Source organism: Temnothorax longispinosus, chromosome 3 (assembly GCF_030848805.1).
Source record: "Temnothorax longispinosus isolate EJ_2023e chromosome 3, Tlon_JGU_v1, whole genome shotgun sequence".
In the NCBI taxonomy this organism is placed as follows: domain Eukaryota; kingdom Metazoa; phylum Arthropoda; class Insecta; order Hymenoptera; family Formicidae; genus Temnothorax; species Temnothorax longispinosus.
Window position 1 is genome coordinate 16021363 of NC_092360.1, and position 27997 is coordinate 16049359.

General features: G+C 35.3%; 2 protein-coding genes and 1 pseudogene across 3 annotated transcripts; 1 reads left to right on the plus strand and 2 right to left on the minus strand.

Annotated features, from left to right (window-relative positions):
• Positions 1-9251: 9251 nt before the first annotated feature.
• LOC139810036 (uncharacterized) lies at positions 9252-11503 on the minus strand (annotated as a pseudogene).
• Positions 11504-13040: 1537 nt separating this feature from the next.
• Positions 13041-18246, minus strand: LOC139809844 (maltase 1-like). Of its 2 annotated transcripts, XM_071773078.1 has the most exons (8): positions 18071-18245; positions 17668-17855; positions 17217-17486; positions 16242-16484; positions 15971-16153; positions 15207-15462; positions 13667-14006; positions 13041-13218 (listed from the first exon to the last, which is right to left on the minus strand). In XM_071773078.1, exons 1-8 carry the CDS (start codon positions 18225-18227, stop codon positions 13152-13154), a joined length of 1704 nt encoding a protein of 567 aa, XP_071629179.1. In that variant the 5' UTR covers positions 18228-18245; the 3' UTR covers positions 13041-13151. The 2 variants fall into 2 exon arrangements, with proteins under 2 accessions (XP_071629179.1, XP_071629180.1); XM_071773079.1 differs by lacking the exons at positions 13041-13218; positions 13667-14006 and adding an exon at positions 14684-14892 and having other exon boundaries at positions 18071-18246.
• Positions 18247-24640: 6394 nt separating this feature from the next.
• On the plus strand, positions 24641-27945 carry LOC139810225 (uncharacterized). The gene is made up of 3 exons (XM_071773604.1): positions 24641-25709; positions 25842-25942; positions 26027-27945. The coding sequence occupies exons 1-3, from the start codon at positions 25484-25486 to the stop codon at positions 26828-26830; spliced, it is 1131 nt and encodes a 376-aa protein (XP_071629705.1). The 5' UTR covers positions 24641-25483; the 3' UTR covers positions 26831-27945.
• Positions 27946-27997: the final 52 nt, after the last annotated feature.

The window sequence follows — 27997 nt, forward strand, 5'->3', positions numbered from 1 at the left end:
AAAATAATTGTTAATTAAGCGAGCTTGGCGGACGCAGCGGCGGCTCGCGCGCCACGTAGTCGACCCGCCGCTGCGTCCGCTCCGGCGCTCTCGCTCTAAAACCGTTGTATTCGACTTTTTTTTTCGCCGAACCTGGCAGTCGAATTGCAGCGAAAAAAATTCCGCCGTTAAAGCACTCACTCTAGTACCTTTACACCAAATTTCAAGTAAAAATATGAAATAATTTAGCTGTAATCATTAATTATGTAAAAGTCAATTATCTCGGCTTCTATTGGTCGTATCGGCACGTTTTTTTTTTGAAATTCATAATTTTTTAAGCGCAAACCAATGGTGCTATTTGCATTACTGTACGCCAATAAATAACGCCGATATTTAATATGCGAAATTTAAATTGTTTAAAATAATAGTCAAATTTTAGAAAAAAAAATTTTTTTATTTTAAATTCATAAAGTAGACCGTTACCTTTCATTTCCGATAAAGTGCATCAAAATAAGTTCACCCGTTCAGACGTGAGAGCCAAGCGTCCGATTTGCATAAATAATTTGTTAATAGGCAGCCATATAAAAATTGGAGGCGAGCCTTGTGCACACTTGTTCAGCATACTGAAAGGTATCATTGAGTGAATGTCCGCTTAAATATGATAATTTTTAACCCAGTTTTCGGGAACCTGTAAAAATGGCCCTTTTTTCGCGTATTTTTTGCAATTTTGCAATTAAAAAAATTTTTTAAATTTTTTTTAAGGCTTATTCTTATAGGAAATTTCCTTCCGAACAATTTTCCTCTCTTCAAGTTTTGTCGTTTGACCAACACAGAAGGAGTTATTTAAAGAAAACTATACAGAAACGCATTTTTAAATATATTTTGCAATAAAAAAAGGCGAAGCGGGCCGAGTTGATTCTAGAGACTTTACACGCTTGTTACGGGATATCATAAGAATCAATTAAAAAAAATTCCAGCTTTGCGCCGTGAACTTCAATATTCTCATTTTTTAATAGCCCTGACTCCCGGATTATTAAGGAATATTCATAATATTAAAATAACAAATAATTTTTATTTTTTTACTTCTACTTTTATTTATATCACCATATAGACATTGAGGGCATAAAAGTAAGTTATCAATAAAATTTATATCACACAACGTTAACATATTTAGAATTATATTATGACTGTAACTACAGCAAGTTGGCTGTTAAGTTTATTTAATATAAAGAGGAATAATAATAAAAGAGCTAACAAATAATATTATAATTTAAAGCATGATTCCACAAGTAATGTATAATACCAAAAATATTTTGCTCAACTTTTGTAGTAAGAACATTGGCAGTTTTAACAGGCAAATTTATTCTTCTCTTATATACTGTGCTTTTAATATATCAATAATATATGCACAGAAATCAAAAAGTAATATATATCACTAATTAAATACTTCATTCAGTATTAAACATGTCTGTCTATATCAGCAATGAATGTATTAATTAATACCGATAATTACTATATACATATAATATATTAAATAACTGAAACTAACATTTAATGAAGAAGTTATTACAGTCCTACATTTTTATAAATATTTATTTCAAATAATTGATAGTATAAAAATAATATTAACCAATAAATATTAATAGAAACAGATAGTGAGCAATTTGCAAGTAACACAAGCACAATTGTTAAAACAAACGACATTCTATCGTCCTGTAAAAATCATCTTACCAATCAAAGTAAAGAGTATCCTGCTGATGGATTTCAAACTCATATAGATCCTCTTTTAAAAAATTATAATAAGAAACAATGTAATCGGGGGGACAAAAAATAAAATAAATCGATGCATCTGTTAAAGCATATTGCGGGTTAATAAATTGATATATTCTTTGAGTTTAATACCGTGCAGGAATAAAATAACTCAGGCTCAAAGACGATCACTCTATCACCCTCATAGAATGTTCGTATATAACGAACATGTGCAACACTACTCTTGATATAGAATTATGGACTATTATGGACTTGCATTATCGCGAACTTTGCAGCTTCGCATCTCGGATCCATTAGCATGTAACGTTGCATTACCCCTCCAATATACAGTCGGATTTATAAAGGCGCATGCATTTATCACAATCAATACAACAACGTCTCGATTTACTGGCACGTTGATTGATTAATTCTCATCGCAAAGAAAATACCACCTTATACATACTGGCAGTTGATACCTTGCTAAACAATAAATTATGCGACAAAATTAATTTAATATATTATATATCGAATTAGATGAGCATAATCGGATGTGAGTTAATAAGATGTATTCAGTTATGAACTTCTTATCATGTAAATAAAATAATAATTAAAATTTCTTATTATTTTAACTCTCTAAAATTTGACTCTCTCTGATTATGCAAAATAATTAAATAATACAAATTTATCAAAAAAATACTATGCTATAAATCTAGATTTTTTATATTCACATAATTTGAAATAAACATTTAAATATAAGTAATAAAGGCTCAGACAATTAAAGAATCAAATTAAAAATATAAAGAGCATAGAGCCGTAATAACAAGATGTCAGCGTTAATAATTATACATATATAGTAAAACTTCGGATTATATATATAAGGGCGACATCACCGATTTCTATGACTTTGATATATGTTGTCAAGGTCATGACCTCGAGTGACCTTCAGAAGGTTTTAGCCGACGCGTTGCTCGTTATTCGTTAAAAAGTTTTGAAAATATAACAGCTATTTTGAGTATTAGAAGGCATAAATGACTAATATATATGTCGAAACAGTTCACGCATACACTTTCCACGCGAGACGAGTTGTCACATGGGTTCGTGGCGTGCTTTACAAGCTCGTTTATATATATATATATATATATATATATATATATATATATATATATATATATTGTTGGCGGGTGATAATTAGAGTTTGTTTCTATATAACGCGGTTTTATTCAGTATAGAATTACAACGATTATGGTTACACGTGGTCAACCGTGCGACGCCAGAAAGAGAACTGAACTGAACTATGAGTATCAGAAAATAAAATAGATAGGCGTCGGTAATGTCGCGACAGTTAGTTCGAGTGGAGCCACTTCGTATCTCCAACACCTCCCCTCGAAGTCGTAGGCTCGAGCTAGGTTACTCGCGCAACTCAATCATCCCCAAACCATCCTGGCACTGAATGTGTTTAGGTCCGGTTAATCCCTTGGTTAATATATCTGCCGGCATGTCATTGGTAGACATATACTGAAGCTCAATCGCGCCCGATGCACAATGATCTCGAATAAAATGGTGGCGCAAGTCAATATGTTTGGTTCTTGAATGATGCACGCCAGTGCTGTATACCAAACGCTGTGCTCCCTGGTTGTCGTTGAATAGTATGGTCCCGTCGCATGGCCTTGCTGTGTCGCGTAATAAGCCTTGAAGATAAATCGCCTCTTTGGTGGCCTCCGACATGGCCATATACTCGGCCTCTACACTCGATAGCGCTACAGTTTGTTGCTTTCGAGCTTCCCAACATATTGCTGCTCCTGCTAGGATAAATGCGTATCCAGAATATGATCGCCTGTCAACTGTGTTGGCACCCCAGTCTGCGTCAACTACTCCGTACAATGGTATATCTGATTTTTGGTACATCAGACCATGACCTTCGGTGCCCCTCAGGTATCTGAGGATTCTTTTGGCTGCCAGCCAGTGCTCAGTTGAATAGTTCGTATTGAATTGACTCAAGAAATTGACTGCGTACGCGATATCTGGCCTCGTAGATACCGCAAGATACATCAATGCTCCAATGAGACGTTGGAAAGGATATTTCCTCATTATCTTCTCATTAGCTTGTGACGGTTTTGTTAGTTGTACATTTGTATTAACTGGAGTCCTCGCTGGTTTGCAATCTTGCATGCCAAACCGCTCCAAGATAGCTTCAGTGTATTGGCGCTGTGTTAAGACAACACTATAGTCATTCTCGTCTTGTTGGAACTCGATTCCCAGGCAATAATTCACTGGTCCCAAGTCTTTCATCTCAAATGACTCCGCCAAATTCCGCTTCACCTCCTTCATCCATATCGGATCGTTGGTTGCGATCACAATATCGTCGACATAAATCGCAATTATCATCACGCAATTTTTCCTCCGCGATGTAAACATACATGGGTCTTGGTCCGTTGGTCGCATACCCATTTGCTTCAGTTTTGACACAAGACGACGATACCATTGCAACCCTGATTGTCGCAATCCATAAAGTGCTTTCTTCAATAAGCACACACTATCTTGATGTGCGTTCAATGCATGTAGCCAACGTTTTGCAGTTCTTATAATATCTTCTTTTTGAGTTATTTCCGCATTTGAACCCACATGTTTTCCAGCGATGATCTTCGTCAATACCTCGTGCAACTGCTCAGGTACCTCCATGTACACGTTCTCTTCCAGTTCACCATTGAGATAGGCGGTTACCACATCCATTTGATGAATTTGCAACCCCAATTCTACCGACAATGCCGCCAATAGTCTAATTGAAGTCGATCTTGCCACGGGGGAATAAGTTTCATGGAAATCCTCCCCTGCACGTTGTGAGCAACCCTTTGCCACGAGACGTACTTTCTTCTTTGTGACTAGTCCACTATCTTTGGTACAGAAAACAAATCTACTACCAATCACTTTTCGCTTTTGCGGTCTTGGTACAATTTCCCAAGTGTTGTTACGTATCTGCGCAAGGTATTCATCTTCCATGGCTGTTCTCCAGTCTTCGACGTCGTCGCTTTGCTCCGCTTCTTGCCACGTTGCAGGATCGTGTGTTATTGTTAAGTTACATTCCATAAACGCGTCATCATTGTCTGGAGTCTCACCAGGTAGACCCTCATCATCCGAAACCTCACTATCCTCACCATCGTTTCCGTCATTGTTGTTAGCGTCCAGATGATATAGTTTTCTCGGCCTTCCAACCGATCTGGTACGCAATATCATCGGCCTTCCCCTTCCACGTTTCGGTGGTTGAAGCCTCGTTGGTAAAGGAGTAGAGCCTTCCGTTGCCCTTCGTTTAGGTGCTCTAACGATGACATCTCGAGGTACTTCTGTATGATGCCTTTCCTTGATGACAACTTGAGTTCCTTCGGCGTGATGCTCCTCTGCCTCGTCCTCAATCAACTCGTCTTTCCGTTCGTGTCCTCTAGTTTCGATTGGGTCGGGTTTCTCGTCCTCAAGAAACTCTTGGTATTCACGATCAAAAGCTGACTCGTTCAAAAATTTCACGTCGCGACTCACGATTACTTTACGCGATTTCGGTAGCCACACGCGATATGTTTTCGATTCATTTGAATATTCTATGAAAATACCCTCCTCTGATCTCGAGTCAAATTTTCCTTTTTGGGGATTTTTGTCCGACACGAACACTTTCGAACCAAAGATTTGAAAATATATCACCGTAGGTGTTTTCTCTTTCCATAATTTATACGGTACCTGTCCATCCAGCGATTTTGTCACGCACCGATTTCTCACATAGCACGCAGTATTTACCGCCTCTGCCCAAAACACTGGAGAAACATCCGCTTGACGCATCATGCACCTGGTCATTTCGACCAGCGTCCGATTCTTTCTCTCCGCCACGCCGTTTTGTTGGGGGGTATGCGGTGTCGATAATCGCCTCACGATACCGTTTTGCTCCAAGAATTGGTCAAATTCCTTGTTGCAGTATTCTTTTCCATTGTCCGACTGTAATGCTTTTATTTTTCTTCTTGTTAAAGTTTCTGCTGCGGCCTTGTACTTTTTAAACGCACTCAAAACATCGCTTTTGTTTTTCACAAAGATAACCTCGCACCAACGCGACCTATCATTGATAAATGTCACAAAGTATTTTGCGCCAGAATGTGACGCAGTTCTCATCGGTCCACACACATCTGAATGCACTATTTCTAATAAGTTTTTCGTACGACCGCCTTCACTTTTCGGAAATGGAGCTCGAGTTTGTTTCTCGCGAATACACACTTCACATGTTGACATTGTTTGATCGATCTTAAGTTTCAAACCATGCACAACTCCGCTTTTCGCCATGTTTTTTAAGTCTCGTTCGTTTAAATGTCCCAACTTGTAATGCCACTCGTCGATCTCACTCTCAGTATGATTCACGGACATCACCACATTCTCTCCTTTTCTCGCCGCATCGTTTTCATTTATCGGGTTTTTGCCCCTTCGCACATAATACAAATTTCCGATTCTATCTGCTCGAAAAATTATTTCTCCGTGCTCACCGGTCACGGTCGCGCCTTTTTCACGAAAATGTAGGGTAGACCGGGGCACGTTGTCACACACTTGGTTCAATATTTTTTGTATTTTTCACATTCAATATTTAAGAGTACTTTATTGATATGCCAAAATTTCGAGTGAACCCTCAGCTTCAATTGGACAGTATCGAATTTTGTGTGATTGTTACTTTACAGTTGTCACATAACAATAAATAACGACAGGTCGCTTGTGACAACGTGCCCCATGCCCGGGGCACGTTGTAACATCAAATGTAATTGCATGCAAAATGTTATCCAAACTGTATTCAACGTAAATATCAATATATTGTAGTGCGCTGCAATGTAAAAAAGTAAAATCCTTCACAGAAACATTTATTTTATTTCAAAAAAGTACAAAAAGCACGAAGTTTTCGTCTTAATCTAAATACAAGAATTCCACTCGAATGCGCAACTCATTGATACACATTTTTTCTTTTACAATCATGTCGGTGATTAAACATAAAATATTTTTACTCGTTATCGTCATCCGAAGATTCGTAATAGATTCCCATTAAATTCGTGACAACGTGCCCCTAGGGCATTTTTTTACTTCAAACAGCCTTATGGCCGACACGTTTGAGATATTCATAAGGTTAGGTATTGCACGCGGTAGGTAAAAGTACATACTTTAAGATAATATAAAGATCTGTTCTAAAAAAACATAAGCTTCATGTCCAATACGTTGAATATTAGACAATAAAATTTTACTTACGGTCGCAAAAAACTTTCAAGTTGATTTTACGTCAACACGGCTGGAGCAATCTCAACACTGTAAACACACCAAAGATGGGCATACACTAACACGTTTTGGGAATGACGGGTGCTGCCCTGTGGTTATTAGTTTTTTAAATAAAGCCGATGTGACAACGTGCCCCGGTCTACCCTACTTCATATCCGCGATCCGTTATTTTTGACACCGATAACACGTTTGTACGTAAATCCGACACGTAATATACTTTTTCAAAGTTTACATTTGTCTCCTGTTTACCATTACTCACGGCCATTCGCACGTTTCCCGCGCCCGTTATATTCGTTGTCTCACTGTTCGCCAAATTCAATGTCTTATACGCACTTTCGATTTTCTCGAACTTTGTCTTTTCAGTACACATGTGTGCAGTGCACCCACTGTCCAAGCACCATTCTACACCATTTACGCTCTCGCGATTAAATAATACCGTCTCAACTGTGTTCAGCATCGCCGTGTCCCCGCGCGCTCGTTCCGAACTCACCGATTCATTGTCATTGTCTTCCACCTGTCGTGCACTCACTTGTAAATTCGCAGGATACTTTGCCAGACACTTTTTGGCAATATGACCGGTTTTACCACAACGGAAACATTTAAGTTTTCTTTGAGCCGCACTTGCTTGGCTTTCGGTTTTATCATTCCTCGAATCTTCACGACTGTCCTGTGGCACACGCGTATTTTGACGAAACTTTGACCTTCTCGCGTACATAACATTCTGCTCTGTATTGTTGTTGCTCGCTTTTCGCGATCCGTATTCTTCAAGTATTTTCACTCGCAATATCTCGGGATCTGGCAACTCATCTCGCGTCTCAATAGCGCAATGAAAATTTCCAAACGATTCTGGCAAACTGTATAACAATAAGATTGTTAGCACTTTTTCGTTGACTATCAAACCGATCTCTTTTAATCTTGCCACTGCCTCGAAAAATTCCGTTAGGTGAGTTCGTACATTGTCCCCCTCTTTCAATCGTGACAAAATGATTTTCTTCAAGAGTATCGCTTTTCGCGCCGGTCCCTTCGACTGGAATGTCGACTCGATTTTTAGCCATACTTCTCTTGACGTTTCTAAACCACGGATCACATTCAGCTCCGACGTACTCATCGACAACACGATATCGGCTTTTGCTTTCGCATCTTTATTTGTCCATTCCATCGCATCTGTCCCAGACGACGGCTTCACTTTTGTCCCGTTCACGTAGGCCCATACGTCGTTTTTCACCAGTATAGCCTCCATGCATTTTCCACGTATCATAATTTTCGGCAGTTAACGGCTCGATTCTCATAATCGCTGACATTTTAACACCACTTTTACTGTCTTTTATTGTTTCAGTCTTTATCTCGCGATTTCTCTATTTTCGCGTATTGGTTCTCACACGCTAACGGTTTTCCCGTATACGCGGCGCACGATACACCTTAACCACGTTTTCTCCGAGTTCTTCACTCGCGACTTTTAATCGAACACTCGCGTTTCACGCACCCTGGGCCCATAACCTGTTGGCGGGTGATAATTAGAGTTTGTTTCTATATAACGCGGTTTTATTCAGTATAGAATTACAACGATTATGGTTACACGTGGTCAACCGTGCGACGCCAGAAAGAGAACTGAACTGAACTATGAGTATCAGAAAATAGAATAGATAGGCGTCGGTAATGTCGCGACAGTTAGTTCGAGTGGAGCCACTTCGTATCTCCAACATATATATATATATATATATATATATATATATATATATATATTACCAACATATATATATCCAACATATATATATATATATATATATATATATATATATATATATATATATTAGAGTAGTCCTTAAAAAGGGTAATTTTGAATTTTGACTGCTCGAACGGTTCGGAAGGCTCGAAATAAATAAAAAAAAATCTGTGCCAAAGCGCAGCTTCCTATCTCAATTTTAACACGTGCCGCAGAGCACTTAAATTTTCCTATTAAAATTAAATAACAAATGATTTTAGTATGAATGCAATAACGATCGGAAAAATTTGAAACTTGGCAATTCTCTTACCTATAGTTGTACCTATCTTCTGAAATTTTTATAGATTTTTATCTACATATTTCAGGTTGCTAGTGGTCGATGAAAATATTTTTTTTTAATTTTTGAAAAATCAAAGGAATCTTGTTTATTTATTTTTTTCTATAATTTTGTTTATATATTTATTTATTTATTCGTAGTCTTAAATAAAAATTCAATACTTTTATAAAATTATTTATTTCAAAAATCTTTTATGAGTGTCTCCTTTTTCGGATCGGAATATTTTTCTTTATATTCTTTTACTATTTGGACAATAAATTGTTTCTGATCTTCGTTTTTTGTTAAAATATTATTATATTTTGATATCAATTGAATGGCTCTTTCTGCCGTATCATTTACGACTCTTAAATTTTTAACAATGCGCAAGCCCTCATTGTACTCTTCATTCTGCAGCCAATTTGATCTAATTTTAAGAAATCGGTGCCAATTTCAAACCTTTCAAAAAATCTTTTAGATTGAGAAGATATGAAGCAATCCATGTCCATCTCACAAAATTTTTTAACATTTTTAATTTCTATTCGCTTAGGACAATCGTCATCTTCGTTTTCGTAATTTTCTAACTTATTCGCCATTTTTCTTTTTATATCGTCTGTTATTTCATCATCAAAAAACGCCATTGCAGCTGATTCTGAATTCAAATATCACAAGTGGTTCTTGAATTTTTGTAATGATACTTGAGATATGCCGCAATTAATTGATTTGTAATCGCATAGTTTTTTTACGAATTGTAAGTCGTGATAGGGAGCTTTAGAAGCAAGGGGACATGTAAACCACGCTTGTACATAAATCGTTACAATAAAAATACATATATCCGATATTGACTTTTCTAGTTTTGCAGTCAATTCAAACTCTTTGCAGAATAAATATATATTTAACGTATATATCGCCTTCGACATCCATCGAGCGTGATAAAAGGCACCTGGTTTCAAAAATTCGACACCACCGCTAGGAATTTTTCCAATAAATATTTGAGTTAGTTGTAAGAGTTCTCTATAATCATTTCTAGGCTGTATGTTCTTTAAATGTTGCTGCACGAATAAATTAATACCTTCAATACGATCATGTAGAACCTCGCGGATATAATCATTTTCGATACCACCAGCATATTTATTCTTATCTATGCTCGTCCAAGACTCTTGAAAATGTTTAAATATTGGCACGTTTGGACCTGTTGTCAATGGGATTTTTGCTTCGAATACGCCTCTCAAAACTAACTTAAATATGTGGTGTCTGCATGGCAAATACAGTAACGTTTTTTCTAATAACTGTTCAAATTGAACTGCAGCACCATTTTTACGGCCTAAATTGGAAGGCGTAGTGTCACAGCAAATTGCTTTGACGAATTCAGGTAAACCGCAATTAACAATAACTTTAAAAAGAACAGCCTGAGATTTTCCCGTTCCATCATCTAACTTTGGTATGCCTAAGATTTTTTCTACATTACCATCACTGACAATGAGAAGAATTGGTAATCTTTCCTTCATTTCTCGATTCAGCATACTCGGAAGCATTTTTCCATCCCAGTGTATAACTGCAGCTTTTAAATTTACATTTTTGAATACTTTTCTAAAATTGATATATTTTGCCTCGCGTATTTGTTCCCTATATCTTCGAATCGACGATCTATTTATAATTAAAGATTCTATGTCATAGTTCATTGAACCAGCTATAGCAACAATTAAATGTACAGCATTTCTGTCACTAACTTTACATTTATCTAGTACCGCAACGACTTTATCATTAAGGATATTTATTGTTCCTCGAGTTCGTTTTTTAGAATGTGATGGTCCAGTTTCTGGTTGATATTCGACATTGTATGGAATGATAAATTCTTCTGACAGATTCGAATAAGTAACACTCAATTGACTCAAAGATTTTGTCCCTTGACTTTCACCACTTGACGCCAATTCTATGAAGTCACCTTAAAAATAAAATACAATATTTTCTACCAAAAATTATAGGATTTTTGTAAAACGTTATTTATAAGTCGTTATTTCATTAATTTTTCAAGAGAAATAGTAGGTTGAAAACGATTAAAAATATATTGAATAATTTTACTTAGAAGTTGTTTCTCCTATTCACTTTTTCTCAATCGTTGTAAAAGTAATTCTTTTTGTTGTAATTTTTCTCTTTCACAAGCATCATATTCTGACTCAATATCCGCGATGTAACCAACCCTACCATCTTTTCTCTGATTCAACAAAAAAAATCCTTTTGTATGTCATTAATAACTTCGAGGATATTTGCACTAGCTATATCAAATAAATTTTGTAGTAATAACACAAATTTTTTCTTGTTTTGTACACTAGTTGGTCTTCCTTTGTTTTTTTGTAGAGATCGCCATTCTTCGTATAACTTTGTTAATTTTCTTACACAATAATCTGACCTATGGATTGGTAAACCCGCCTTTCCCCAAAAAACTGTAACTTCATCTATTGTCAATTGTGCACTTTCTTGCAATTTTGATTTTAATATGCGAAGATAAACAAACAAAACTTTCAAAACTTGCAATTTTGATGGCAATTTATTCCCAAGTATTTGCGCATCCACATCTCCAATTAAATAAATATTTTGCCGTAATATATCCTTTGAAGCCATATTTATATGAAAATTTGGATTTTTATCTACAATTTAAACAACGGCAATAAGACAAGTCTTTTCGGTATCACGTGTTTTATTGAGGTTATAACTCAACCATGCGTTGCGCACGATTAATATATCATCACAATTCTAGAACGCACTAGTGCAAATTGCTCGTGGGATTTTGGATAGGTTCCTCACAATAAGTAGAAGTGGATTGAATAATTAGATACCGTATGTATTTAATAAATTCAATTAAAACAATTATAAAAATACTGTTTCAATGAATCTTGAGTAACGATGTGGCTGTTGTGCGACTTGTCGTATACGAATGCGGACTAGTAGCGCTGCCCGTTGAGTGCACTCTGGCACTCAATGATGGCAGCGCCACTAATCATCATTAGGGCCGGTATTCATAGTCGCATCTTATATTTAAGACCATCTTAAGTAATGTCCTAAGATGCTAATAAACCAATCACGGAGCCATATTAGCATCTTAAGGCATTACTTAAGATGGTCTTAAATATAAGATCCGACTATGAATACCGGCCTAGAACTCTAGTCAGCATGCGTTGCGACCGTTGAGCGCAGCGCCAATAGTTTTGCATCACAATTTTATCAATGTCAAAATTATACATGATATAATCCTGCCAAAATATAACAAAATGGCTAGAAACATAATTTATTTAATTTTTTACAGTTAATATCAGAATATAATAATATTTTAACAAAAAACAAAGATCAGAAACAATTTATTGTCCAAATAGTAAAAAAATATAAAAAAAATATTCCGATGCGAAAAAGGAGACACTCATGAAAGATTTTTGAAATAAATAATTTTATAAAAGTATTGAATTTTTATTTAAGACTACGAATAAATAAATAAATATATAAACAAAATTATAAAAAAAAATAAATAAACAAGATTCCTTTAATTTTTCAAAAATCAAAAAAAATTATTTTCATCGACCACTAGCAACCTGAAATATGTAGATAAAAATCTATAAAAATTTCAGAAGATAGGTACAACTATAGGTAAGAGAATTGCCAAGTTTCAAATTTTTCCGATAGCTATTGCGTTCATACTAAAATCATTTGCTATTTGATTTTAATAGGAAAATTCAAGTGCTCTGCGGCACGTGTTAAAATTGAGATAGGAAGCTGCGCTTGGCACAGATTTTTTTTTAATTTATTTCGAGCCTTCCGAACCGTTTGAGCAGTCAAAATTCAAAATTACCTTTTTTAAGAACTACTCTAATATATATATATATATATATATATATATATATATATACAAATTATTAATAATTAGGTAAAAATTCCAATTATAGATACATAAATATGCCAAAAATTTGTATAAAAAACTCATTTAATAATAATAGCCACATAGTCAATTAAGATTATTTTATTTATTTTTTCTTATTACAAGAAAGATTACACTTTTCAAGTGCAACTGGAAACTTTTGTAAAAAAGATAGATATATTTCGGAAATAATATATTTATACGCTCGTGTACACTATAGCAGCTTTCGCAGGTAAAGGTAGCTTGTTTACATCAACCAGTTTCCTAAATTCAAAAGAATACAAACGTGAATTATAATATTATCATTAAGTATTATATTAAATCTACAGAAAATATAAATTTCACTTTTAATATCATAAAACTATTATATATAAGTAATAATTTCTTTAAAAAATCTAAAAAACAATTTTCTTGCAAACATTTTTCAAATAATTGCATTTTTTGCAACACATGTTTTGTATGTACACAAACAATTAATTAAAATACAAAAATTAATTTTTATCAATAACAATATCTAAACGTTTCTATCATTAGATCTTCAATAAGATACCATCGAAAATAACTGTACCAAGAAATTAGAAAGCAAATTACACGTTGGCAGAAAATTATGTTGGCAGAATGAAAAAAATCATAATAAGTATTAAATAAACACAGTTATACTATTATTTACTTATTTATACGTAAACAATTTCAAGAAATACGTAAATCATACCCAGTTTTCACTTTAGAACCCAAATTGGCGACTTTGACCAACAGTTTCGAAGGAAGACCTTCTTGTGACAGATCGACAACTTGAGATTTATCGTCGTTGAAGTTAATCAGAAGCACCACGACGCGGCAACCATTGTTTCGAATTACACCCAGAACAGTGTCATTGTTTGTCGTGATCGATTTATAACTTCCTTCGGTAACAGCCGGCTCCGTACGGTGCAAGAGGGCTAAGGTCTTATAAATCTTATAATGTGATTCCTTGGCTTTCATCTGCTTCGCCAGATTCAACTGCTTGTAATTCTGATTTACCGGAAGCCACGTCGAATTTGCCGTGCTAAAACCTGCCGTAACGAGAAATAATTAAATAGAAAAGTATAGAAAAGTATATTATCCGTTTTTACTAACCCTTTAGGGGCCATACATCGATCCCGTTGGAGTAAAATGTTATAATTTATAAGATAATCTTAAAAAACGTCCCTGATAAGTTTTTTATTTTTTTAGTTTTTTTTTAGTTTTTTTTAGCTCCATCTAGGATGAATTGATAATACTATACCGACGGAATCACTATTTTACCAACAGAGAAAATTTGAGAAGAGCTCAAAGTGAATGTACATAATTATGCCCGAGTAGAAATTTATTCAGGCGTGCCTGTTGTCATGTACGGCCCTGATCAGGTATAAATGAGGCATGCCTGACTACGGCATGCCAGATCAGGTCCTGACTGGTGCCATATCAAGCATGCCTGGTTATATATAATCAGGCAAGCCTGATAAGGCAATAGTCAGGACCTTATTGAGTATCCCTTAATACACAAATTTTCAAAGGTCATATCAAAATTAATTAATAATTATAATTAATCTAATATTATTAATATAATATCTATAATAAAACATTGAAGGCCTTTTTTATTTGACTAATATTATTATTGTAAGAAGTACAATTCGTCTTCTTTCATCATATAATATTAATATAATATTATATATCATATAGCCAATTCAAAATTTTATTACTCTTTTTAAATTAAATTTGTTTCTTAAGATGATTTTTGAAAAATTATATATTTGCACTGGTTATGACATATGTAGACTATATATAACACATACATTAAATTAAGAAGTAGTCTACCACGTAAGGCAGTTGGCTCACGATCCAGAGGTCCCGAGTTCGAATCCCACCAAGGTAGGTGTTTTTTCAAATACAGAAAATATTTATAATCATAGACTGCATCTAAGAAACAAATTTAGTTAAAAAATAGTAATAAAATTTCAAAATAAACAAATTTTTTTATGTCGGGTGAATATAAGGGTTTTCATTAATTCGCCTGACATGGTCCTTATTAGGTAAATGAAATCCGGTCCTGAACATGCAATGCGTTACACATCTTGTCAGGACCATGTCAGGTGACTTTACCAGGGCCAGATTATGTATTATGGCACACCTGATCTGGACCTGTTCAGACAGTAACTGAAATTTCTACTCGGGTGTATGTACAAAGGCCCTTAAAAGATTAAACACACTAGAGACACGAATTTGTCTTTTACCTGCATTCTTCGTCGCGTCCCATTGGAATGGCGTGCGTTCAGGATCGCGGGACACACTATTGTATTGCGCTTGACCCGCATTGCACGCCTGAGGATCTTTCGTGTCTTCCCAGGATATATCTCTTTTGTCCACCATGCCGATTTCATCGCCGTTATACGTTACCGCCAAACCCGGCAAGATCATAGACAACATGGTCATTTGGTCCGATCTGTCAGGATAACGAGAGGCAACACGCGGATTATCATGATTGCCCAACTGAAAGAAATTTATATTATATTTTAACTTTGCTTATGTAAAAGAAGCGACTGATATTTTATTTTTATGTAACGCGCGAGACAGATAAGAGCTGTTACAGATTCTTCAGCAATTTTAAGATTTTTCAAAAATGTTTACAAAGATTTTTATATATATAGTTAAAATATTAAGAGGTTATATTAACTTGAAATTTAGATATTTTTTATGAAATTAATAAAATGATAAAATTTGCCAACTCTACATATATGCACTTAAACAAAAATTTCTTCTAATGTATAATCCAAGTATTTTTTTATTGTTATGAAAGAGTATATTTTCCTTTAAAAATAACATATATAACGTATCCAGTTTAACAAATAAGCCAAATTCACACATCGCCATTTAAATCACAATAAATTTAGAGTAATTTAAATATCTTGCTGGGTTTGCAAAGATAAAACGCAATTTATTTATGATATTTGTTCAAGGTATTTGATCAAGATAATAATAATTTCATATGAATACGTACCACCCAATTAGCGATCTTACCACTTGGCATTGAATTCATCCAAGAATCTATTTCTCGTTTAAAATCTTGCGCGGATGATTTTGAGTTCAAATTTGTAATAAACATGAAATTAAAAGGCAACACGTTGTAATCGTAATATTGCATAGTATGCTCAAAATTGGTGTATGCTTCCATCACTAACAACTAAATCAGAAAAGAAACATTTTACATCGTGCAAGAAGATTAACAAAGCACAATAAATGGATTTAATAAAAGAAAACGGAAAATGTACCTTCTGATCTTGATTATGTATAAAAGCATAAAAATCCAAGAATTTTCGCCACCCTCCAAACAGCTGATAAGTCTCGATTAAATCCGTAGTATAAATATGATTCAAATACGTATAATCTCGCGGCGTAGTACCATTCACGTAAGTTCTAGGTTCATCCCGCAATAATAAGTCTTCATACATAAATGGGGCGGAATCAACACGGTATCCGTCTATACCCAAGTCCAGCCAAAATTTCAAGACTTTCTATAACCATGCAATCATATATGATCAAAAATTTTAAGAATAAGCCTATTTTAAGAATATAATAAAAATATTGTAAGAATACAAGCTGAATACTGCAGTTAAACTTTTTTCTCAATTTCTTTCCATATACTTTAATTATAAAAATAATATGAATTTAATTTCCAGTTTAATTTACAAATTTACCGCACTATACGTGAAATATATATCTTGAATTGAACAGATTTACAATTTAAGTCAAATAATAGATAATTTTAGCAATTAAGAAATGTTCTTACAAAATTAAGAAATGGCCAACAAATTTGTATAGTAGTGAATTATGTCATTATTTATTTTATTGTGTTTGCATATAGAGTCGAAAAAAAGCAGCAATCATAGTGGGTCAAAGATTATATTAAGCATCAAGAGACACGGTAGTGTCTCGTGCCAAGTATACGCGGAGCGAGACCGATCGTGACTCTTTTACGCGACGCGACGGGTTGCGAGTACTCGAGATGTTGAGATTTTGATTAACGAGTGAACGGATCAAGTTCTAAGTAGTTTATATTAACAAGAATGATAATATTTAATTATATTAGTAATGTCAAAATGATGTATTAATATTATAGTATATTAAAGCTGTAAATTGTTATCTAATTGTAAGTGTTCTGTGTTATGCAAGTCTTCTCCAAAAGTGCAACATTATATATGGCAACATCTTATTAGAGAAAAATTAAAATTTTTTCTGTTACTTACTATCATCTCTATTTTCACTAACGGGTTACGGTAATTTAAGTCAGGTTGTCTATACTCGAATTGATGAAGGTACCATTGTTTTTGTGATTCGACATAAGTCCACGCGGAATCGCTAAATACGCTGATCCAATTGTTGGGCGGCGTTATGCCGTCTCTATTTTTGCCGTATGCCCACACATAAAAGTTCTTATATATCGGGTGACCTTCAAGAGCCTTTTGGAACCATATATGCTTGTCAGATGTATGATTAGGCACGAGATCGAGAACCACCTATAAGAATAATATTATAAAGTAGCTCTCTGACATAGCGCAGTGAAAAATAAAGGATAGTATGTTTTCTAAAATAACATAAATAGAAATAAAGTTTATACATCTTTGTCTTATTGTTAGATACGGGCATAACATGAGAAATTTATTTATAAATGGGCATGATATTGGCAAGCGGTCTCACTTTTAAACCGAGTGACTTAGCGACCGCTACAAGAGCTTTGAAGTCTTCTAATGTACCAAAAGTCGGATCGATGGCTTTGAAATCGGATATGTCATATCCAAAATCAATCATGGGACTTGAGTATATGGGTGACAACCAGATCGCATTAATGCCAGTGCTCGCGATATAGTCCAACTTTGAAGTTATCCCTGACAAAGTAAAATAACACAGTTCTAAATGTCGCTAACGTTACGTATGTTTGACAACATTTGCTTTAAAATTTTCTGATAATAACCATTTTTATATTAACTATATAAAATGCAACAATTAATGGGATAAAACTTATATAATATTACGAATTAATACAACAATTTATTGTTTATTGTGTGAGACGTAATAACAAATGATAATTGGCATTGCTTACCCCTCAAGTCGCCAATGCCATCAGCATTCGTATCAAACAAACTTCTCGGATAAACCTGATAGAAGACGGTATTATTCCACCATGACTTATTATGAATCGTAGCGAAGGAACCGCTTGCAAAAACCAAAAAAGCACACAAGTGAGTTGTCCACGACATGATGTCGTTTGTGGTTGTCAAATCTCAAAATTATATATATATGTATCAGTGGTAAAAAGAATCGATATCGCTCCAATTATCGATTATGCTTAACAAAGATTACGCTATCTCGACGTTGCATTTGAAAAGAAATAAATAAAAAATGAAAACTATTAGTGCAACTATTACTGTATGAAATTATTCCATTGTGATAATTGCCATGATAAATGGTTAATGCATCTTTGAAAAATTGCAAAACTAACGACTGTAGACTTAGGTCAACGGCATACAACGCCTTTTCTTTAACAAAGCTAATACATACATTAGAAAATACACTACACAATATAATAATTAAGGCCAGATTGATGATTCGCATCGAAATATCACGAAACATATCTCTGTTAATGTCTGTGTTAATGACATTATTGTTTGAGTCACCCGGAAATAACAGAACAAATCGTGTTGAGCATGGCACGATCTTGTGCATTTTATTTTACTACGTGGAATACATTGCACTCGTACGTGGAAATGTCAAAAGTTTCAAAGTGCGCTAATTTCATAACTCTTCAATTTTGTTAACTATAGACATCCAACGTAGAGAAATTAAGAGATTGGTCATAAAAATATATGTAGAAACTTTTACTTTTATAACTTATTTTATAAAGTTTATCCATACAAATTAATCTTTTATTATTTGTATTTATAATTTTTAGAAAATAATAATATATTAATCGAAGAAAAATGGAGCATCGAGTCGTAATAAGGTGTTGGTGTTCATATATTCTATACTTAAGGTATATTCCTTTCACGGAGAAGCGTATTTTGTAGGCGCTTAAGCAGGGCCTCAGAAAACTCTTGCATATTGCATTAAACTTATATAAAATCAAGTTATAATTGATTATTATGTTTAATTATAAGAAAAAAGTGAAAATATTATGTGTATTTAGAAATTTTTCATTTTTCGGTAAATACTGTCAAACAATATGGCAACGCTGCGCTTTTCAGGGCGCCGATTGTAAAATGTGAAGTTGATAACAAAAGTGTCAATGTAAGTGTCAATTTCATTAATCAAAGAATATTGTGACATTTTCTTTTTATCAAAGAGGTATTTTATAATAATAATGAGTGATAAGAAACATAAAGTGAGGAGTAATGTGGGCAAAAATAAGAAACAATTTGTGAAAATAAAAGCTGATAATAAACCGTACGTTATGAATGAAGTGTGACATGAGCGCACAGCTTGCAGCGCCAGCGTTGCCAAATAATTCCTTGAAAGTCGCCATCAAAAATATTCATCTATAAACCACATTTTAAGTGGTCAACTTAAGGGGATGCTGGAGCCGTCTGTATAACCGACAAAATTACCATTTTCTATGTTATCGACTATATCTGTCCTTGTATAGACAAAGATATAGACAAGGATGGCACGCTACATTGCACGCACACATACGCACGATGCACGTCGACATTATACTTTTATATTACGCTTCCAAATCTTGATTTGGAGAGTTTATCGATGTTTTTCTTGTTGTGCAATTCGGGGGAACTTGTTTTCGCGTTCGTACCAATGGTATATCTCTTATATGAAATACATCTTGTGACCCCAGCAAACGCAAAAGGATTAAAAGATATTAAAATTTTTTAATACCTTTGAATCCCTTTTTTGGCGGAATTAGATGAAATTAGATGGGATTCGAAATAAGATGGTCCAATCCCATGGAATCCAAAAAAGAAATTTTCAATTCCATCCAATCCTATGGAATCCGTAAAGGTTATGGAATTGCATGGCATTAGATGGTTTAGGAAACGTCTCGCTCCTCCGTTGGCGACCAAGCGCCGTTGTTCGTCGGTGAGCTTTTGTGTATGCCTAAGGGCATTACACGCACTACTGCCGACGGGCAATTAGCCCGAAAATGAAATTTGTAAGATCTGTCAGGCACCGTAGGGGGTCCCTTTACATAGCAGTCGAGACGAAACTTTGAACTCGAGAAGATGCCCCGGCGATGTGACGCCTGGCGGCGTCGACGCGAACTGCCGGTAATGCAGATACCGCGCGGGCGTGTACTATTGGTGGCGCGTACCACCACAGAGTTCAACACGGACACTTTTCAATCCCTATCCTGGCATTCAATGGTATTCATTTTATTGTCAGAATAGACGGAATTCAATGGAATTCAATACGGAAATTTTTAATTCCTAGTTTGGCATTCAATGGTATTTATTTCGTTAACGGAATCAATGGAATTCATCACGAAACTTTCCAATCCCTAACCTGGCATTCAGTGGTATTCATTTCGTTAACGGAATCAATGGAATTCATCACGAAACTTTCCAATCCCTAACCTGGCATTCAGTGGTATAATATTTTTGTGTCGGAATTGGATGGGATTCAAAAAAGACAAAATTCTTTCCAAAATAAGGAATTCCATGATATTGAAACTATTTCAATCCCTTTTTTGGACAGAATGGAATTCGGAAAGTCTTTAATTGAATTCCTGGCAATCCCGTTTTAATTCTTTTCAATCTTTTTTCGTTTGCTGGGACGAGCTGACAGCTCGCCGCAACTCGAGACGCCATATTGGGATAAAAGTAGGATAAGGAAATCTGTACTTCCGTAATTTTTTCTCGTTTTTTATATAAAATTAGAGTTCCCCCGAATCATTAATGTATGTACTGCAATTCTGGAGAAGGATTTTTAATTCTGTCAAATTAATACGACGCTACGTGCCGACAAAAAATGCCGGTAAAACAGACGGCTCCAGCATCCCCTAACATAAATACTTTGTTCAAATATTCGGTGACTGTATTTTTATCGGCACTATCGAAAGTATAGAGTTTAGCGAATATGTAGCGCAGTTAATATTTAATATCTTAAGATAAACTTAAATCTTAAGATAAACAAATTATTACATTGAAATGTGGAAAATAGACTTTTTTGATAACGTCACATATAAAATATCGAATTTTCAAAATCATAATTCTTCTTTATATGTTCGGTAATTTGGTTTAATTTTTTTCTGGCGTTAAGATATGCATTTTAACTTTCTCGTACCAAAAAATCAGTTAATTCTTAGGACTTTGGGGATGCTGGAGCCGTCTACTTTACCGGCATATTTTTGTCGGCACGTAGCGTCGTATTAAATTGACAGAATTAAAAATCCTTCTCCAGAATTACAGTACATACATTAATGATTCGTGGGAACTCCGATTTTATATAGTGTTACGTCCTGCGGGCTCCACGATATCCCTTTTTCGCGGGAATTCTTATGCGCCTAAGATAGCTCTAAGATTAGAATAAACAAGCCAAGTACGGACGGTTATCGATCGGGGTGAGGTTAGATCTCCTCGCATTCTTTTTTTTTATGATCAAACTACCCATTTGCTTGGGCAACTAAAAGCAACCTCTCAGATGATAAATTACTAACAGACGGGGGATATGGTAACCAGATTCTCGTCAACCTCGTCTGGCCCATAACTATAAATCCGGCGACACGACGCGCAGAAAGGAGGGTTAACTTCAGACGAGGGATGATGGGGATCTGTATTATATCGCGCGACTCACTCAAAACTGGCCGTGCGATGTTCCGACAAACAGAAACGAAACCTAATACGTGCTTTTAGAAATCTTAAGAGCACATGGCGGAAGTTTCTGTTTGCAATAAAACTGCACTTAAAATTGAGAAGTATGGATCGTCTGTCAACATAGAAACAGGGTCGCGAGATAAGTAAGGAACTCTAATAAAAGAGAAATCGGCGATAGCCGAAAAACAAATGCGTCACTGAAAAGAACCGATGGGTTACACCCCCAATAAGACAGTGGGGCCTTAAGAGGGGGGTCACCAATGGAAAACCGGAAAAATCGATAACCGTCTCTAGCTTTCTAGGATAGGCGAAAACTCAAATCTACCTCTTGGGCAAGAAACATCTCGCCCAATAAAAATTCCCTTAAATAATAATTAGAAACATCCCGCCAACCAGAAATCCTTTAAACGAAAACCAGACACATCCCACACGAAATCCACCCCTTCCATCCTTCGAACCTTCCTATTTAAATCGCGACGTCGCAGGACTAGGCTCAGAGAAATTTTCTCAGTTCAAGTCTGCATTGCTCAGTTATAATCTAAACCTCATTCGTTTCGAGTCTCACGTTAGAGTCAGTGCAGCAGATCCGACGGACCATCAGTCGCCTCCGACTCACCCACCGACGAGTCCAACGTCCATTCTGAGAGAAGGCCACTAGTTCGAATTCAAGTCATCAAGTAGTAAGTCCCGGAATTTTCCTGATCCTTTTTTTTTTCGCGTTATTGCCCCCCTTCTTAAACGGTCTATCGATTGTCGGACCCCCGGAAGCTTATTATATAATTGGGGGTCGGTTAGTGTAGGCATCGAGTTCCCAGCGGTCGTTGGCGTTGTGGTAGGCCTGACTTGGCTCCCGGCGTCTCGTCGTTGTCGTGGACCCAGCCTGTCCACTGACCTCCCTGAGCTTATGCTCGTGGGTCGGTTAGTGTAGGCATCGAGTTCCCAGCGGTCGTTGGCGTTGTGGTAGGCCTGACTTGGCTCCCGGCGTCTCGTCGTTGTCGTGGACCCAGCCTGTCCACTGACCCCTTCCCCCCCCTTTTTTAAGCTCGACGATTTCCTTTTATTCGCTTCCGACCGGGTCCGAGAGAGATCGACTAAATAAGTAAATAATTTTAGTGGACCCGAAAGTCCTAGCCCCTCAAGGACCGAATCTCCGCACGATCAGGCGACAAAGAAATCGCCAGAACAAGCGGACGCGACGGGAGGTCGAACTCCCCCGGGAGCAGCTCAACGCCGGTCCTCCGCGACTCGCCATCCCACCGCCCCTACCAGCGTTTACAGAAGAACCCGGTTGTTCGAACCAGAATCGTCCCGCTAACATCCTGCCCTATCGCCCAGTCGTCCTGCCTTTTCGCCCAATTGTCGAACATCGCCCTATTTGCCGCGTGGCTCCGTTTCGCGTGGTCCCTCCTCGCGTGGTCCCCGTCAACCCCGATCCAGCCCGCTTCCTAGAACCTCCCGATTCTCCCTCCTCTTCCCGAAGTCCGTCTCCAACCTCTTCGACCGCCTCGACCCTCGATCTCGAGGAACTAGCCGACCCAGAGATCGTAATCTTAGAATAAATTTTAATTTTTTAATTCTCATATGTTTTAACTTCCCAATTTACATGTACTTTAATTTTAAGCTCCGATTTAAATTAATTTACACACATACACACTTCACTAAATTCATGTAATCTCACTACTGATTCCGATTATAATAATAGCGGGCAAGATGTTCATTTTCAAATAAGTTTTTTCTTTAAGGATCTTGCCCGATCACCCCCGCACCTATGTAACACCCGCGCGAAATACACACACACGTTACACATGCATCCGACACTCACACTTATAAATGTATTCAATTTTATTTTGCCTAATTCTCATTTATTGTTCACCTAGCTTATATTATTGTAATAAATGTTTATCTTATGTTAAATATTAATTTCAATTTGCATTCATTTATAACTTAAGACCCGCTACCATCCACCTCTCGAAATTGCACGAGGTCCGATCCTGAGTTAAAGGGATTAAATTCTCTGACTCGAAAAAGGACCGACGATCGCACCGCTCACGAAAGGCGTCCTAACGACTTTACAGACGTTGACCCTTTCTGAGTCATAAAAGTGCGTTCGGCTCGCGCCACGCGTCTCCGAGCGCGTACCTGCGAGCGACATTTGTAAGTATCTAGCTGCGTCCTTCCTTCCCCCGACCCCTCTGGCTAGCCTTTTCCTTGCTTCCCAGATTTTCATATCCTAATCCCGGGGTTGGACGTAACAATAGAAAACGAGAAAAAATTACGGAAGTACAGATTTCCTTATCCTACTTTTATCTCAATATGGCGTCTCGAGTTGCAGCGAGCTGTCAGCTCGTCACAAGATGTAATTCATATAAGAGATATACCATTGGTATACGAACGCGAAAACAAGTTCTCCCGAATTGCACAACAAGAAAAACATAGATAAACCCTCCAAATCAAGATTTGGAAGCGTAATATAAAAGTATAATATCGATGTGCATCGTGCGTATGTGTGCGTGCAATGTAGCGTGCTATCCTTGTCTATATCTTTGTCTATACAAGGACAGATATAGTCGATAACATAGAAAATTTTGTCGGTTATACAGACGGCTCCAGCATCACCTTAAGTAAAGAAGTAACGAATTACAATGTACATACTGTACATACAGAGAGAAGCCTGAGAGAGCCCACGGGCGCGATTTAGCTGTAACTTTATTTTGAAGCGCCTCTATGTTCACAAAATGTGGACATTGAACTACGTGGCCAATGTCGATAAATATGTAGGTAATATCCACGATTTTGTGGTGCTCTTCCGTACTGTGTGCACGATATTATAGTTCGTTTCCGTGCTATGTACGGAACATAGAGATATAAGAATAGAGTGCGCGAGTCATATGCTAGCACGTAAGAGGCTGCGATATAGGAATAGAAAAAGAACGCTGCATATAGGCCCTTTCTGTCTTTGTCTACGCGTGCATGCGAAACAAAGACAGAAGGGGCCCATGCGCAGCTTTCTCTTTCTATTCTGCGCAGCTTTCTCTTTCTATTCCTATATCGCTTTTTCAGCTCGCTCGCGCACTCTATTCTTATATCTCTATGGTACGGAAGCGCTTATACGCCATAACGTTGGCACCTCGTGTTATTTTGTCCTAAGGAACGGCACTGTGTATTCCAGGAGGAACGGAACCCTGGGTGCCGTTCCTTTTCGAGATTAAGGTAAATATTGTTAAATTACATTTTGAGTAGATCTTTACATTTTTTGATGGATAAATTTGTTAATTCAACAAAGATCTTGAATTTAAAAATTTTAGGGTAATTAATTGAATTAAATACAAAGTTTTTTAAAGTTAAGGTTAACTTTTTAGATTAAAACGAAATTGTACACAATATATCCCAGGTAGAATAGAAAGTCATAAAATGTCAAAGTGACCTCAAATGATGTCCAAAAAATGATTAAATTATGATAAAAGGTGAATTTTGTAGTCATATTCTCATAATTTTGACGTCACTTTGACATTATCATGACTTTCTGTTCTACTTAGAATAATTCTTTCTTTTTTGTATTTTAATGTATTAGAAATAGTTGTACATAAAATTATTCTGATTTATTGCTATTTTAAAATAATGAAATGTATATTGAAAATTACTGTAATTTAAATATCAACTTAATTATAACGTGCTTATTATTATTATTTCTATAGATGGATTCTGTACAATCAAGGAAAATTAAAATTAGATACGGTGAGAAATGTATGAATATGAATGTGACAAATAATACTTTGAAGAAAAGTGTCTTAAAAGATTATTTTCCTGACGGTGGGACTTTGACATATCAAATTGATGGGGAGACATATCTATTAGACACGGATGCTCAATCCATCTACGTAAATGCAAATGTGAACATTTATGATTTCAACGTTCCAAAAGGTTTGTATAACATTATCTTACATCATATACTTTATACTATACTCATAATTATTGTAAAGAAATGTTATTTTGAATAATATATAGCTATATAACTTGGCTACAGTTTTCAAAAAATAATCAATATTTTTCTAGATGTACCTGTTTCACAGCTCAATGGAAAAAAACGTAAACGTTTTCATGATATTCTTGAAACGTTATATTCAGACAAAAAATCAGATTATGTTAAAAAGAAGGTAAATTTTATGATGTGTGTTCTATTTTTTAATATTTAAAAATAATAACAATAACAATAATGACAATAAATGTAATAATTTCAGTTATCTCAACAAAAGATAGTAAATAAAAAGCAAGGAAATTTATCACTGGAAGTTGAAAATTCATCATTGGAAGTAGATGAAATAGAAAACAAGAAGACTTTTATTAAAAGAATTCTACATCTTGGATGGAAACATAGAAACCAATTAAATTCTAGATACGAGTACATGGGTGCAACATTTGGACCAAGAATAAAGATTACTCTTAATGGGAATGAAGATTATCCATTACAAAAATTAAAGGACGTTCTTCTAAAAGAATATATCACCGAAAATAACAAGTATTATTTTGAAAACTCCACAGTTGAAATAGGCACATTTAATGAAACAGTAATTGAGTCTTATATTCATGATGGAAAAAGATGTGACTTCTGGAATTTTTGCAAATACCACTTGCGCAGAAAAAGTCATATGTTAAGTCTTTACCTTCTTACGACAAAAAAGAACACATGTATTTCTAGTAACAAAGAGCCATTTGAAATCTCCAATAAACTTTCTTGCTCTTTATCAATAGATAAATGCTCAAAGGTTGCTTATAATTTATCAAACATTTCGGAAAGTATTCATAAAATAAATGACATTAAATTCGAGAAGAAAAGTAGTTCAGGCAGATCTTCAAGTACATCAGGTTATACATCAGGCTTAAATCAAATTTCAACAGCTAAAAAGAAAGATGAAAATATTAATATCTTTGAAAAGTCTATTTTATTACAAAAATCTACTGACTATACAATTGAAACAAAACGAAAGCAAGAAAAAAGCATTTTAGAAGATGTAACCAATAAAACAATTTCTTCTCAATTTTGAGTACCTGTTCCACAAAAATATGAGAAGTTAAATGTCGATGATATTAATGTTAAAGATTCAGTATTTTCTTCGCAACATTCCAAGTTGATAGATAGCAAGTCAAGACCAAAGAAATATATAATAAAATATAATAAAAATCATGGAGAGAATGATGATACTTTAGCATTTTCAGAAGTATGTAATAAAACGCTTGACACTAAAAAGATTAATTCTTTAAAATTATCTATTCAATTGATAAATGAAAAGAATATACAATTTTCTGATATTATTCTTGGTAAAGGTGCCCAAGGTGTAGTCACAAAGGGAAAGTACTTAGGCTCGCTCGTCGCAATTAAATCTATGCAAAAAAAAAACCGATGATAAACTCATCTTGCGAGAAATAATGCTTCTTGACAAAATTAGACACCCTAACATAATTTCAATAATGGCTGCTTGTTCAAGTATAACGCAATTTCATATTGTTATGGAATATTTTAAGTCTGACTCTTTATTGGATATAATTTTTAAACCTAAAGTAAAAAAAAATATTTTTTAAGTTTAGGAAATAAAAACAAAATAGCTTACCAAATAAGCTGTGCACTTACGTTTCTGCATTTACAGCCAGTACCGATATTACACCGGGATATAAAGCCAGGTAATATTTTAGTTAATGAAAATTTTGAAACCAAACTCTGTGATTTAGGATTAAGCACATGTAAGTCTGTAATTGAAAGCTTGTAATCAACACAAGCTGATACAATACGAGGCACTTATTTGTTTATGGCACCTGAAATTCTATTACATAGACAGAGAGCTAGTAAAAGCTCAGATGTTTGGGCTTTTGCATGCACACTAGTTGAATTATTTAATGAAGAAACAGTGTGGGAGACACGTAACTTCTTTAATGGTTGGTGCTGTGCCAAAGAAAATCTTGAAGATAAAAATGTTCCTAACATGAACAAGGTTCCATTTTACTTAACAGAAATGTTAACAAAATGATTTAACTACGATGCTACACAAAGACCAGATATGATTAAATTATTAAATTTGTTTGAAAGAATTCAAACATAATTATTTTGATATAAAATTTTATTCAAAGCTTGATTCAAAGTATTAAGCATAAATTTTTTTTTAATTTCAAAGAGGTATATTATTTTTAGTACTGAAAACAGTGCACTCAGTCAAACT

Bases quoted from the DNA above. Each gene is read 5' to 3' on its own strand.
- LOC139810225 (XM_071773604.1), top strand. From the start codon at position 25,484: ATGGATTCTGTACAATCAAGGAAAATTAAAATTAGATACGGTGAGAAA. The intron at 25,710-25,841 runs GTTTGTATAACA...ATATTTTTCTAG, and splicing joins TGATTTCAACGTTCCAAAAG to ATGTACCTGTTTCACAGCTC. The intron at 25,943-26,026 runs GTAAATTTTATG...TAATAATTTCAG, and splicing joins CAGATTATGTTAAAAAGAAG to TTATCTCAACAAAAGATAGT.
- LOC139809844 (XM_071773078.1), bottom strand. From the start codon at position 18,227: ATGTCGTGGACAACTCACTTGTGTGCTTTTTTGGTTTTTGCAAGCGGT. The intron at 16,485-17,216 runs GTAAGTAACAGA...GCATGGTTATAG, and splicing joins TAGTGAAAATAGAGATGATA to AAAGTCTTGAAATTTTGGCT. The intron at 15,463-15,970 runs GTACGTATTCAT...AATTTCTTTCAG, and splicing joins GTAAGATCGCTAATTGGGTG to TTGGGCAATCATGATAATCC.